Source organism: Larus michahellis, chromosome 2 (assembly GCF_964199755.1).
Source record: "Larus michahellis chromosome 2, bLarMic1.1, whole genome shotgun sequence".
Classification (NCBI taxonomy): Eukaryota; Metazoa; Chordata; class Aves; order Charadriiformes; family Laridae; genus Larus; species Larus michahellis.
The window spans coordinates 54,095,255-54,109,355 of NC_133897.1; the positions used below are offsets into that span (position 1 = coordinate 54,095,255).

The 14,101-nt window shown below is 40.6% G+C and overlaps 1 protein-coding gene across 5 annotated transcripts in view; it reads right to left on the reverse strand.

The window, feature by feature from the left end:
• BMPER (BMP binding endothelial regulator) overlaps window positions 1-14,101 on the reverse strand; it is a 156,326-nt gene that overhangs the window by 64,344 nt on the left and 77,881 nt on the right. For 4 of the 5 annotated variants that reach the window (XM_074575473.1, XM_074575472.1, XM_074575470.1 and 1 more), the window contains 5 exons: window positions 13,683-13,782; window positions 10,283-10,392; window positions 9,509-9,649; window positions 6,947-7,051; window positions 1,400-1,445 (listed from right to left, as the gene is read on the reverse strand). In XM_074575473.1, coding sequence (XP_074431574.1) covers window positions 1,400-1,445; window positions 6,947-7,051; window positions 9,509-9,649; window positions 10,283-10,392; window positions 13,683-13,782 — 502 coding nt within the window. The remainder of the gene's footprint in view (window positions 1-1,399; window positions 1,446-6,946; window positions 7,052-9,508; window positions 9,650-10,282; window positions 10,393-13,682; window positions 13,783-14,101) is intronic. The other variant, XM_074575474.1, reaches the window with a different exon arrangement.

The window sequence follows — 14,101 nt, forward strand, 5'->3', positions numbered from 1 at the left end:
TTACTTTTACTTTGAAGATATCTAATTTTTGCTTCCTTCTCCCATGAAACAATTATCAAAAGTCATCATTCTCTGGCAGCATTTCTGAAGGAGTCACTGTACTGTCTTCTTTTTAACCCTTTCCAGTAGAAGGTCTCCAGTGCTTTGGGGAAATGGCTCACCCTATTATTTTCCTCCCTCTCTCATGTTACAAAAGAACACATGAGAAAGGTTAAATGAGACTGAAGCATAAGAACAGAGGCAAGATAGAGATCAATAAATTCATGACACTAATGACATGTCATGTTTGAGCAGAGGTCTATGCAAATTTTTTCTCCCTTGAAACTGAGCTAACATGAAACTAACTGCTGGTCAGTTGAATCCTCTTTCATTTCTCCCTCTGCTCAGTATTATTTCAAGTGTTTCTGAGGTTCCCACTTGTATTTAATTTCGACGTGATACAGAAGACTTGCAAACTAGATTTATTTTATCACAAGTTCCATGTTTCAAAATAATTGAGCTGCAGAGTGGAAAAACAGGTATTTAGCATATGGAATTTGTGCAATCCAAGAGCAGTCAGAACTGAGTTGATCAGCAAAATCAATTTGCTTTTAGACAAAAGAATAGGAAACACTCTCCTTAAAAACTTGTTCCTTCTTTCAGAAGTCTTCCTAGAAATCAAAAACCCCCTAAAAGCAGTCTGCCCCTATTTGGTAAAATACTTAAACATGTCCTGAAGGAAATGCGTTGTATCCTGTTCACTTCAGTGAAGACAGGTCTCCCTGTTGACTTAAATCGGACAGGCTTAAACATAAGTATTTGTGTAAGTAAGTGCTTTGCTGACTAGGAGAGAACACAAGTGATATCGTAAGATGATCATTCCTGAAGTGAAAAGTAAAGGGATAAAAAGGTGATGGTCGAGCTAAACTTCATACAGACAGAAGGATAGCTTTCTATTGTACTTTCCACTGCTGCCCCACACTGTCTCAGATTTCTGCACACCTTTTTTAATTCTCACAAGTCATCTGCAAAGGTGTTAGATTATATATACACATAGCTGGGACATTATTTACGGATATAAAAGGTACACAGTTCTAAAAGTTACAACTCTATTCATTTGCTTATTTTGCTTATTACCTACACATTTCACAGGCCAACTATATCCTTCAAGAAGCAGCACCTCAGATTTGACAAAAATGGTGTCATTTGGAAAAAATGAAATAAAATAAAAATAAAACACCCAGGCATTTTATTTTAAATTTACAGATTTAGAGGAGGCAAAATCTGTGGTCAGCAATAATCACCTGCCCTTTATCCACCTCTAAAAAGAAGACAGAAAAGTAAACATACTTCTACTATATTTATTTTCTCTGAAATAAAAAAAAAAAAAGAATGTAAAGAATGTGAAGAAAGAACTTACTTTCAGTGCAAATAGGACAGCATCCTTTTCTGTTCAGGATTTTACCCTAATTGGGAGAAAGACAGGCTGATTTAATGAAAGAGGTTTTGGAGCAATGACTGTGTTATGTTGTAAGGCTGGATAAGCCTTTGAAAATAGTTCAAGTTGTATTTGAACTCAATGCCCCAGCTACAGCTTCAAATATCAGGTGCTAAAAACAGACAGAACTATTCAAAGAGCTTCCTGGCAGTCTTGTAAGAAATTAAATACTAAAAGAGTTCTCTGTTACCACTTTTCTCTTTAGAGAGAGTGTGAGAGAATTTTGGACTCATGTATTCATGGATATCTAAAGCAGACTAGTCACTGGGTTAACAAGATCACTACCTTGTCCCCCACCTCCCAAAATATATACAATGCATTTCCTACACATACTCTTTTAGTCGCCACACAGAGGCCATTTGCTCCACACCCACACTCCCCCCAAATCATTCATTTTTCCTACAAAAATGAAGTAAGGAAGGAGGCACTGGTAGAGATTGAGTATGGACAGATTTCTTTCATGGATAAATCTTGTGGTATCTCTCACCAAATCATATTACCAACCATGGACCAGTCTCCCCAGTCAAGTAAATGGGCATGCATCCAAGGATGTGCAATGTCTAAAAGTCTAAACGTCTAAAAAAATTTGGTCTAGTCATAGTAATACGGACAAAAGGTTTGAGTCTTTATTTACCACTCTGCCCCGGTCAGCTTTATTTATGGTTGTGTCTTATAGAAGGCTGGCTAGCAGTAGGAGCCATGCCTCTGTGTACATACATTCATGGTCTTTCTCAGTCTTCTTCGAATTAAAAGATGTTCTATCTGATTTTACTTAAATTCCCTAAAGCTAACCGTCAAGCCAAAGGATAAGCCTGGAAAATTTCAGACTGAACGATGTGTTTTTCCAAGCAAAAACTGGCGTGGCTTATAACAGAACTTACTGGAGCTCACCCGCATTTCCATACAGGGAAGGAAGAGGTATATGGAGCTGTGCTGCTCCCCAGCACCGACCCTTTACTCCAACAGTAGTTGAACAGAAAGTCCCCTTTGTGGGACCGCTGCTCCTGTCCTCCACCAAGCAGGCGAGCAAGAGACGGCCAGCAAGAGCAAGCCAACAGAGCTGTGCCATTCTGCCCACTCAACATACTCAACAGTGCAGAAAAGCTGATGAAAACAGACAACAGGTGGCAGGCCTATGCAGAGCGCAGGGAAGCAAGCCCCCCTATTGCTGTCTGCCTTGCCTTCTGCCTACAGTGCTGCCAAGCTTTGACAATGTGCATGGGGAGAAATGAACTCCAAGTATCTGCCAGCAGACTGGAGTGGGGCGCGCTCCATCCTGCTCATGCTTCATGTGCCCAGATGGCATGAATGAGAGCCTGGTGATGAGTGCGCTTGGGCTTATCATCCGCAGGGCACAGAAGTTGAGTGTAAGCCTGTCTTTGAATGTGCAACTGCATGTGAACAGACACAGGGCACATCTGGACTTGAGAAAGGGCCTGGATCAGAGTTTCACTGGCAGTGTGGGCAATGCTTAGATATTTGTGTGACCACCAGGCCCCAGAGCAAAGAGAATAGCTGAGGACCAGGCTGCAACAGGGAGACCCTCCAAGCACTTGCTAGAACAAAACCCCTTAAAGAAGGAACATTAAAACTGCACAGAAATAGGGAGCAGGGCAACACTTATTTGTACAAACGGAAGATGTGCAGCTGACTGCCACACACTGCACTGTACAGCCTTACCTCTCCATTCCAATAAAAGAGCTGAAATCATCAGCCGAGCTGGAAGTGGCAAGAATTCAAGTGAAATTGGAATCTCCAAGGCAGCCTGCTGAGGCTGGTTACTTGAGCCACCATGTTGGCCCAAGATCCTGTTTTTGTCTTGTAGAATAAGGAAACCCATTATTGCTAACATGTGCTGCAAGAGTTCGTTAGCTTTGAGGGTTCCCTTAGGAGTGGGCTAAGTGATGTGATCCCATTTTTCCCTATGAATATTTATAAGCAGACCACATTTGAGTCTATTTATTTTCTGGGATTTTTCTTCTTTTTTATGAGGTTTTCAATTTTATGTCTGAGGTTTTTATTTTCTATTTTTTTAAGGCAAGACTAATTGCGGGGGGGAAGGGGGTTGTTTGGTTGTGCAATAGCAACAGCTGTTGTTTTTTTGTGCCTCATTTGGCACTAGAGTAAAAACAGCAACTTTTTGTTTGTAATAATAACAGATGTGTATAACATTAAATGCAGTCTGTGCTAGAGATGGGAGAACGTGTTCTGAATAAATTTTCGACTCACTTGAAGTTCACGGGTTCAAAATTTACCCACAAAATCGAACTCTGAAAATGTCTTCACATGCCATGAATTTAATTCTATTAACTTTTGCACAGCCTTGGAACTCAGAAAAGGCTGTGTGCTGTAAAATTCACCAGGCTCTTCTCTAGCAGTACAAAAAGAGACATGTCCATGGCCACCGACCATTACCACAGGCTTATATTGTTAGTAGGGAATGCAAAGGCACGAGGAGAGGAGGCGAGGCAGAAAATAAGAAGGATGGGTAATCGGAAAGGAGATGGCACAAGGCAAGAAAGAGGCTGGAGCAGAGCTAGGGCAAGTGAACAGCAAATTAGGTAAGAAAAGGTCTAAAGGATCTCTGAAACGCAGTCTTGCCAAGTGTTGAGATTACTCCCTTTCTATGAAGTATTTAAGCATGTGTTTAAGTTTAAACACACATGGAAGGCCTACTAACTTTAGCAGGACTGGACACGTGCTTAATAGCTTTGCTGGTTGGGGGCCAACGTGTACCGCACCTTGCGGGCTGACACTCCAGGTAAATGAGAGAGGGAATATCTCATTTTATCTCATAAGAAACAGAAACCACAGGCCACAAGGCTCACTAGAAGCCCAAGGAGGACCCATTTTACTACAAATGTGACAGGAGGGATTGAATTTGTGAAACGTATTGCCTCCGCTGCAGATGAAAAGAAGCTAAGAAAGACACTTCCTGTAATTACTGATATAGGATTAAAGGCTCCAAAAAGAAAAGAATAAAAGAAACAGAAAAATGTGCCTAACTCAGTGAAGAAAATGAAAGAAATGGCAGAAACAGGCTGAAAATATGTCAGCCTGCCACCAACACACTGAATAATAGAAATGGTTGTACGGTATTGGAAATTTCTGCAGAATTACCGCTTTGAAACCCATCCTTTCAAGAAATAATTGGCCAAAATCTATGCTGGTAAATTAAATAATATTCCATCACAAAAAAAACCCCACAACATCCTCCAAAGAGTATTAAGACTGCATGGTAAAGCATTTAAGTCAAGGAATAATATTGTAAGTTCCTTGTGAATCTTCGATCCTTTCACACTCAGTTGTGTGTATCATAACACAGTTTTAATGACATAACTTTATGTGGCCTGACACCCTAAGGGACACTAAACAGCATTTTATTCCACAGCAGTCTTCAATAGTCAGTAGAGACTGCTTACTGCCAGAAATATTGTGAAGAGAGAAAAGAAATGGGAGTTCGCACCCCTACAGTTTGCAGAGAGAGCAGACAGCATAACTCTGTGTGTAATGTCCAGACTTTTAGTATCAGGATCACTTGAATAATATGGTGTCTTTAATTAATGTTTACAGATTTGTGACAGAATATCTCATCAGAGTGGAGCACACATGAAAAGTAAAAGATTTAAATCCATTAGCATACATTATTTGCTTTAAAATTACTTGGAACCCACTTGGAATAGGAAAATAAATCTCACACTTGTGTTTACATTCTTTCTCCTACTTGTCCTTCCAATTTAGCTTGCAAGAGCAGAAATGTAATGTGTACCTGTGGAGGAGGGTGGATTTGCATGCAGCTTGCTATAGACTCTATTTTAAGGCGGGGAGCAGGCTGACTGGTTAGATACTGGAGGGAATGGTGCTGCGGGGTAACAAAGTTGGTCTTTTCAGCCCTATGGAACTGGACCTTGTCTGAGGACTCAACTTGGAGGCCTAGGACAGTTTAGGACTTGACATTAACCTTGGAGCAGATCGTGTAGCAGTACTGAACAAGTTCGTCAGTCAGTCGGTTATGCTGCCACAGAACTGCAGATGGTGAATTTTTACCCACCACTTTTTCCATTTTAGAAGCCACTTCAACTGATCATCTCAATGCTCAAACTTATATACAAGTACTGCTGAAGTGGCATATTTCACTTGAGACCTATGTTAAATCGTATTAGTTATTTGATCTCAGAAGCATCTTAAATGTTTGAAAACCATCAGCACAGCGAAAATATAAATGAGATGCAATGTGTGCCTGGTTCTCAGCCAACAAAGAATCTGAAGAGACCTAAAGGGTTCAAACTCTCACATCCTGCTTATACTGTGAATGGCCTGAACAAACCTGATTGCCATGAGCCACATCAGGTTCCCAGAAGAGCAGCTCCATTTGTTCACACTTCCTAAGATGTATGCAACATCTCACGTGAGGCCCATTAACAGGACAGCTGCCCTCGGGGGTGAGTGCCAAAGTGACCTGAAAAGGACGGCCCCTCTTCTGAGGATGCAAGAACCACTCTTGCAGCCCATTGGCACAGTAGAACAGGGAGCACAGACTCTGTATTCTACCACCGCTTCTGGCTGTCAAAAGTTCACACGTATAAAATTTTACAAACTAGAGTTTGTCATTTAAAATTTTATACCTAGGTGTCTGTGACTCATATTTTCCTCACTGGCTTCCAGGATGGAGAAGGAAACACTGAGAAGGTGTAATGCTAATGACTTGGCTCTCGCTTCTGCAGTTCTGTTCAAAGATCTGCCCCTACATGAGGTGCTATTTAGAGCTCCCTCTTCTGAAAGCTTGAGCTATTAAAACAAAATCATTTGTCAGTGACAGAAACCCAAGAAACAAAGGCTGACTTTAGCTCAAGGTTTCAAGTAATGCTAATTTTTGAAGCAATTAAGTAAAGTTACAATTACACCACTCTTTGGGTTCTCTTCAGACTTTCAAATAAAAAATACTCAGACTGCAATCTCAAAGAAAGCAGCATGGCTTGATTGAAATAATTTGCTTTGCTTTGTCCAATTTACATTTTCAACCAAGTATTAAGCTGCATATGCACTGAGAAACGCAAGTACAACAACCTCCTGTGGCTTGCCTTAACAATATGCATGCTTTTGAAATATTAACATAGTCATCTCACCACTCTATAAATCTATTAAATATATGTTTACATATATTTATGTATGTTTACATATATTACATATATGTTTAAAGATGTTACAGTGCAGATACTTGGGACAGAGAAAGTTAAAGGGAGGAAGAGAAAAGCAGCACAGAGTCTTCAGAGCAAGGACAGAGACGGGAAGCCCATATCCAGGGTAGCAGTAGCGCACTTGGGGAATGCTAGCCTAAATTAATATGCCAGAGGATCCCTTCTTTCCAATCTGCATGCCGTACTGCCATGCACACACTTACAAGAAACACTGAGAAAGATAATGCTGGAGAAAAAAAGAGAAGAAAGCTCTGTTCTTTTAAAAACTCACATGAGGACAGCTGCTGACTGGAATGCACTGTTTCTTGCGACACTCTGTCTTGCCTTTCACACAAGCACAGATGGTGCAGTTCACAGAGGACCACATCTCTCCATCCTGCAAGAGGGAACATGATATAGTATCAGCTGGGGTGGCAACAGGAAGCTATTTCAGCAATGTATCATTGCACAAGAAAGGATGACTTTCCCTGTTGGCATTGTGTCATTGTTTAGTCTAAATTATTTTGAGGTGTCTGTCCATGGCCAGTCGGATTAAAGACACAGATCAAATTCAGCAGAGTTTTCTTCCCTTTGGCCCTCTAGGTCAGAAATCACATTTGCATTTTTCATCAGTGTCCTGATTATTTGCATTGTTTTCTCTCCAGTATGTGTCTGAGATGTGATCACACCTACCACAAATTTTCATTTAAGCTCGCATAATTAGAAAAACCTGATTCATTGGGTTGAGTGACGTCTTTAAGTTGTTGCACGTGAAAGTATTTGATTAAGATGTCAGCATATAGTGAATTTATTCCCAGATGCAGCATCATTTTGACTTAGGGCAGGAATGGTCGAATAATGAATTCTAATTTAGATTACTTACAGCACTTTCACAGATACTTGATCTGCTAAACATCTGAAAATGTTTAGAAGAGATACAGTGCTGAACTTCTCAAATGCAAAGCAGGTAAGACCATCTACATACGGCTCTTAAAGTATTAGGTGCAGAGCAAAATATGCCTCATGGTCTTGTCCCCACTTAGTTGGGGAAGATTGCTTGTGGAACTGCCTTGTCTCCTTTTTATATGGTGTTGTATTTGCCAAGAATGGTTCTTAAAACATTCTGTCTCACCCACTTACAGTCTTGTGCTAGCTCACTTAGAGACAAAATGTGCATGTTTTCTGTTTACAGGGCTGCTGTGAAGGAAGGGTGAGGATAGACCTGACAGGAAAAGGCAGTCCAACCAGACAGCTGTGAACAATTACATGCCCACCTCAACATGATGTTCTGACCAGAGAGAAAAACAAACTGAATCTGAAATGCCAAGGAGCCTAACTTATTCAGCACAGCATAGAATCATAGTATGGTTAGAGTTGGAAGGGATCTTAAAGATCCTCCAGTTCCAACCCTCCTGGCATGGGCAGGGACACCTCCCACTAGACCAGGCTGCTCAAAGCCCCATCCAGCCTGGCCTTGAACACTTCCAGGGAAGGGGCATCCACAGCTTCTCTGGGCAGCCTGTTCCAGTGTCTCACCACTCTCACAGTGAAGAATTTGGTTAAAGGCTGTCTCTCCCCTATCTTTTGTTTCCAAGCCATGTTACAATTGCCTCACGTTCCTGATGCAGCACATATTCTTGTGGGCCTCTAATGATCTCTCTCCAAGCATCTGCTAAGTTAACAGAATATATCACAGCTGACTGCATGCAGCTACCCTGATTTCTTGTCCTACAGCTGGTTTTGCACAGGAGCGCAGAAACATTCACTGTGCCCATTCTACCTGTGTTAGACCATTAATTTCAACTGAGCAACGCTGGATTTACCGTTTTGCACATGAGGCCAGAAATGGGTGTACCGTCTCGTTATTTTTTTCTTACTCCATATAATACTTAGTAATATAATAAAATCTTCACAAGAAGCAGAATATTTTAGTTGGGTGCCTAAGAAGCAGGCATTTGTTCCTGAAGCACAATAGCACCAGTGTGAAAGTGCCAATCAGATGGAGTATAGTCTCAGCGTACAGTAGGTTCACATGTAATTTCCAGAATAAACACTTCAGCTATGTACACAAAAGACAGAATAAATGGGAAGCGATTCTGGCTGAGCAAACCAAGTATTCACAAAGGATTTAACATTTTATCTGATTCAAGGGTCTCTTAATTCACAGATGGCCCATGAGGTGACAGAATCTTTTTTTGACACAGTGTGAAAAAAGCCCCACCACTTGGAAAAACAAACAGGTTCTCGGCAATGGCAGAAGTGTTCTGCAGGGAATCCCTTGTGATTTGAAAACATTGGGTGAGAGTGCAGTAGGTAATAGTTATTACATGGCTATCCCAATATAAGATGTCAGGGGTGCTGTCCTTAGCAGAGACTTGAAATGTAGTAAATCAAGGTGAGTAACTGTCAGCCAAGATGAACTTCGCACAGCTCCTGTTGGCTCAGCTATGGAAGAGACTTTTTGGCTCAGCAGACAAAGCCTACATACCACTCAGAATATCTTCTCCATGAATATCAGTGTTTGTTTGGGAAAGCAGAGCATTACTATCTCTTACTAAAAATTCATTGCTTGTCACGAAACAGCAGCTTGAATCTCTGCATACGGAGAGGGAGGCAACATGTCATCAAGGAGGAACTAATCTTCAACTACCATGTATCAGCAGAATTTACACAAACTCAGAAAAAAAATAGCAGATGGCAAATTTTGCAAAGCTTTGCCTCTGAGTTTTTCCACCATCAACCTGGATGGTGAGGATTCTGCTAAAAAACAAGCCTCAATATTAATTTAAAGTAAACTCATGCTGTTTCAGCTGTTACAACGGCATCTATTCTTGAGCCACACCTGAAACTTTACCTGGAAGATCTTATTGCCAAACTTGCACACTTTCACTTCCTCAGGAGAGATATATGAGACACATTCCTTGCAGCAGTGGTCTTTGCTTTTGTTGCATTCACCAGGAAGTAAGCACCTCTTCTTACATATCACCGTTGAATCCTAGGTAAAAGGACAAAAGGAAATCATGAAATCATCATCAAGATGTTTGTGCTCCTGTGTGTCCTTACCATAACATTTCCTCTTGCTTATTCATTGCATCCACCCAAGCTACAGCCCAACTACTTTGAATAGATCAACTCAGAGAAAATACAAATTATTTACTGTATTAAGGGAATCTTTCAAGGTCTGTGAAGCTGAAGCCCAGCTTGTACTTCTGTTGCCCTGCAAAATCTTACTGATTTGGTGACACTTTCATTTGTTTTGCCTAGGTGCAAAAGTTTAAGTGGTCACAGTCCTGTTAGATGAATTAGAAAAAAAAATCACTGCCCTTCAGCAATGATGTAGTAATTCACCACTTAGAAACCGCTCTCCCACTGTAATGCAAACTTAAAAAGGATCACATAATCTGAGTAACTTCATTTTGCATCACACAGAGTCAGGCATCATGTCTCAGCTGAGGCAGTCAGTAACTTTTTAAACTTTCCTAGCACAACTGCAAGTGCTCTTCAGATTAGATTCTCGGGGACCACACAAGATGCCAAAAACACCCAGGGCTTGCAGTTCCACAGCTCTACAAGTAACTGCTAAGCCAGACAACCAACAGCACACAATACCAAAGCACTGTGGACTTACCTTGCATGTACATGTTGTGCAGTTGTCATAAATAAATGAGGATCCATTATCATACACATTGCTGTGAAAGAGGCAGCTTCCAAACGGGAGGTCAAACACTTTCCTCTGTCCTGAATATAAATAAACAGTAATAGAAACAGAATGTGGTTGAAAAGATGCCATATTGTCAACAAAAATAGTACGGCTTATTGTCAACAGACCAAATTCATGTGCAGTGTGTCATTTGCTATGTGTTTCCATTTTGGTGTGAAAAAAATATGTACTTTTAACAGTTCACTGTTCTTCTAGTGCACATTCATCTGTACAAATTCTACTGTGGGAGGGAATATAAATATGATTTATGGCATGTTTATATTGGAAAAATCTTTCTTCTCCTCATCATAAAGTGCACAGTGCAGCTAAAGGAATAAAAAAGTAAGCACTGCAAACTCTTAGGGTAGGTACACTTAAAACTAGTTTAAACAGTCTTTAACTTAATGCAATAACTTATCAAATAAAGCAGCCTTAACTGGTTTTAGCATATCTACCTCAGGGGTTCGCAGCAGCCAAACTAAATCAACTCAGTGACACTGACGCAAAAAAAACATAGGTGTTATCCAGTCTCATTAAGATAGCTTGGTGTATCATGTTCACACAAGGTTGCAAGAAATACAGTTACTTGCATCATTCGTGAGCAGAATGAGGGTAACACAAGATATGTAGTTTCCATAGCCCATAAAATATTTGGGTTTCATGAGAGTGAGGCAAGGTTTAGAGCACTATACAAGGAAGTCAGCATCAATATTGAATCCTTCCTGAAGTCCTGCAATCCTGCAAGGACTTTCAGATCCAAGTTGCAACACACTTTGTGGTTCTGCAAGCTTCTCTTACTCCTCAGCTTCTTTCCCTGTAGGGTATGTTAAACAAGTGACCATTATGATACGTAACCATGAGGTCTTTACAAAAACTCACATGAAATCGCTATGCTTATCTTCCTGTTTTGAATACCTTACCCTGATTACTTTTGGTGGCAGCCAACTAATAAGTTCTTTTATGAGTGGCTGCCAGTCTCTCGGCTTATCATTTCTGAGGTCTGATGTTAAATAGGCATCAATTCCTATGTGGGGAATGGCCACTATAAGTACATACGAGAAGTCACTAAGTACTAGGCCAATATTTTAGCTCTCAAACCACCAGGTCTTGGCATACTGTAATTCCTTCCCTTTTCAGTAATTCTTGATAAATGTAGAATAGCTTAAAAGAAAAAGGTTCCGTTTTCCTCTGAGATATAAGCGAACAAAAGGATAAGCACACAGCAAAATCCATTGCATTAGCCTCGAGATTTTACAAATCTAATGTTAAAATAACTGTTAAATAAAAGTTAAGAAATAATTGCTATTGTTCAGTTAAACACAATTTGAACATCTCTCTCTTGCAAATTAGGTACCTTGGACTAACCTGTGCATGCAGAACCAGCCTGCCTTTTACTGAATGTGCATCTTTCTGGAAAGGTTTAATTTCTCTTGCAGGACTGACATATGAAATCAGTTCAGGATGCTCAGTAGCCCTAAAAGGAACTGCTCTATATCCATGCACCACTTACGGGCAAAACCTAGCTATAGTCCCGGCTGTAACAACACTTCTACTGCTCTATGTGGGGCCAGGACTTCAATCACATAACTTATGTCAACAAGTGAACAAAAGTCCAGTTCTCTCTCACACCCACTTGCCATCCCTTGCAAACCACCCAGCGCAATTCCAGGTGGCCAACCCAGTTCAAATAGTTGGTAAAAAACCACTGACAAAGGAGCTACCACTTTAAAAGATGTGGTGGTGAAGATATTGGCTTAATGGTTGGCTTTTCTGGCTCATAACCACTAGTTAAACTAATAATTCAAGTCCCAATAGAGTCCACTGCATTCTTCTAAGCTATATACGCTGAGTATCAGGAATTCAGTTGCAGGGAGGTCCTCCACATGATACTTTAAAAAACATGCCTCAGCATCCCTGAAAACATATCCTTTGGCTCTACCTCCGCTCCAAAAATTTCAGCACTTCCCTGTGAATAGACATTATCTATTCACAGGTATACGACATGCTTTAGAGCAAAGACCACATAAAATGAAAATCATTATTATTAGCGAACTCATTTACAGACATTTCTAATAGGGAAAAAATAATCTGTAAAAAAATCTCCATAAAGCAGTCAAAAATTAAAGCTAGGTTTTGAATGCCTAGATCAAGGAGGGGAAGGATCAGTTGGGAAAAGCACGGGCTGGAGAGGACAAGGGGATTTTACAGAAGGAAAGGAAAAATGTCATCAGCCAAAATAGAAGCTCAGTGTTTGGACTGCTTTCCTCTCCATTTCATTCCTCTACTGTATTACTCTCTGGTGCTGCAGTTAAATGTTCAAGGCAGATACTTATCTGCAACACTTCTCAATTAGCACATAAGTAAATAAATTCAGGTTTGTTTCAAGCAGTCAAAAATGTTACGTATTATGAGAAGCTGGAACTCTCTATGGCTTGCTGCCTCCAAGGCCAGACATCTCTGTACCCCGAACCTAGCCCTGGAAACAGACTTTGGATAGCAGTAAAGATATAGTCAAAATGACAAAAAGTTTCTGTTGAAGAGCTGGGAATTATCAGCTCTGAAACTCATAGACCAAATAAAAGCTAATTTACTTGGTAGGAGGTAAGCACTCCTTGTTTATGAACTAGAGGGATACATGCTGAGGAACGTTAACCTGTGGCATCTGTGGACATGGTTAGAGCAAAACAAGGACTCTCAAAAGTCACTGCCTTCCTTGGCTTGACTTGGAAGAACTAGTCCTTCCTAAAGGCCTCTGGACTTACTCCTTTAAAATTTGCTGGAAAGACGTAATTGAAAATATTCCTGGATGAAACTATGATTTCACCTTAAAAAGGCAACCATGAGCCAGACTCCTGGGTCGCTGGCTTCTCTGACAACAGCTTCTAAGAATGCAATTCCAGTCACGAAGTTTCCTCTGACCTGCATTTTCTCAAAACCAAGAATGCAAATGTACACTTGAATAAAAATATGAGAGGGTGAGGCCTTTTTCTTGTGGCAAATTCCAAGAAAACATTTCCTTCCCCCTCAACCTCTTTTGTAAAACACGTGTAACGAAGGTGGGAAAAATCTCTGTATTTGTCTCTCTAAGCAAGTGAACTGGTCTATGCTCAAATGCTCTTCTGCGGGTACTTGCTTAGCACCACCCATCACAACGGTACACACTGACCCCGTGTACCTGTTTAAAACTGTAGATTATTAACTCCACTGAGCAATACTGTCTCTTCCACCTCCTGGAATTTACAAGCATTGTGAAATACTGGTACAAAAGATGCTATGCAGAAACGTATCCTGCTAAGTACAAAATTCTGAGGAAAAAAAACACACTCACCTAAGCATTTGGGGCAACACTGTCCAGCAGGAATGTGACTGAGGTGCTGGGGACATGAGAGAATGGGGCAGACTTCTTGAACGCACTGTGTCCTGCCACCCTGAAGGAAAATAGGCTCAGTTAGAAAAAAAAATAAAGCAAAATGTCAAGTAGACATGCACACACCCACACAGACTGGTAAAAAGTCTTGAAAAGCCTTAGCCAAAGCAGTATTTGCCAACAGAAATTTCTGCTTGCATCAGGCATACAAGGAACGTGTGCAAATGTCCTTCAACACTTTCTATATTGCTTGCAGAGACCTTGGATCATTCATGTTTTTTTCATTCAAGCAATGAATGTAATAGTTGAAGAAACAGTGTCTTTCTATCTTATTTCTTGGTGTGGATATGAGAAAAAAACAGGGAGAATAAAATCATTAT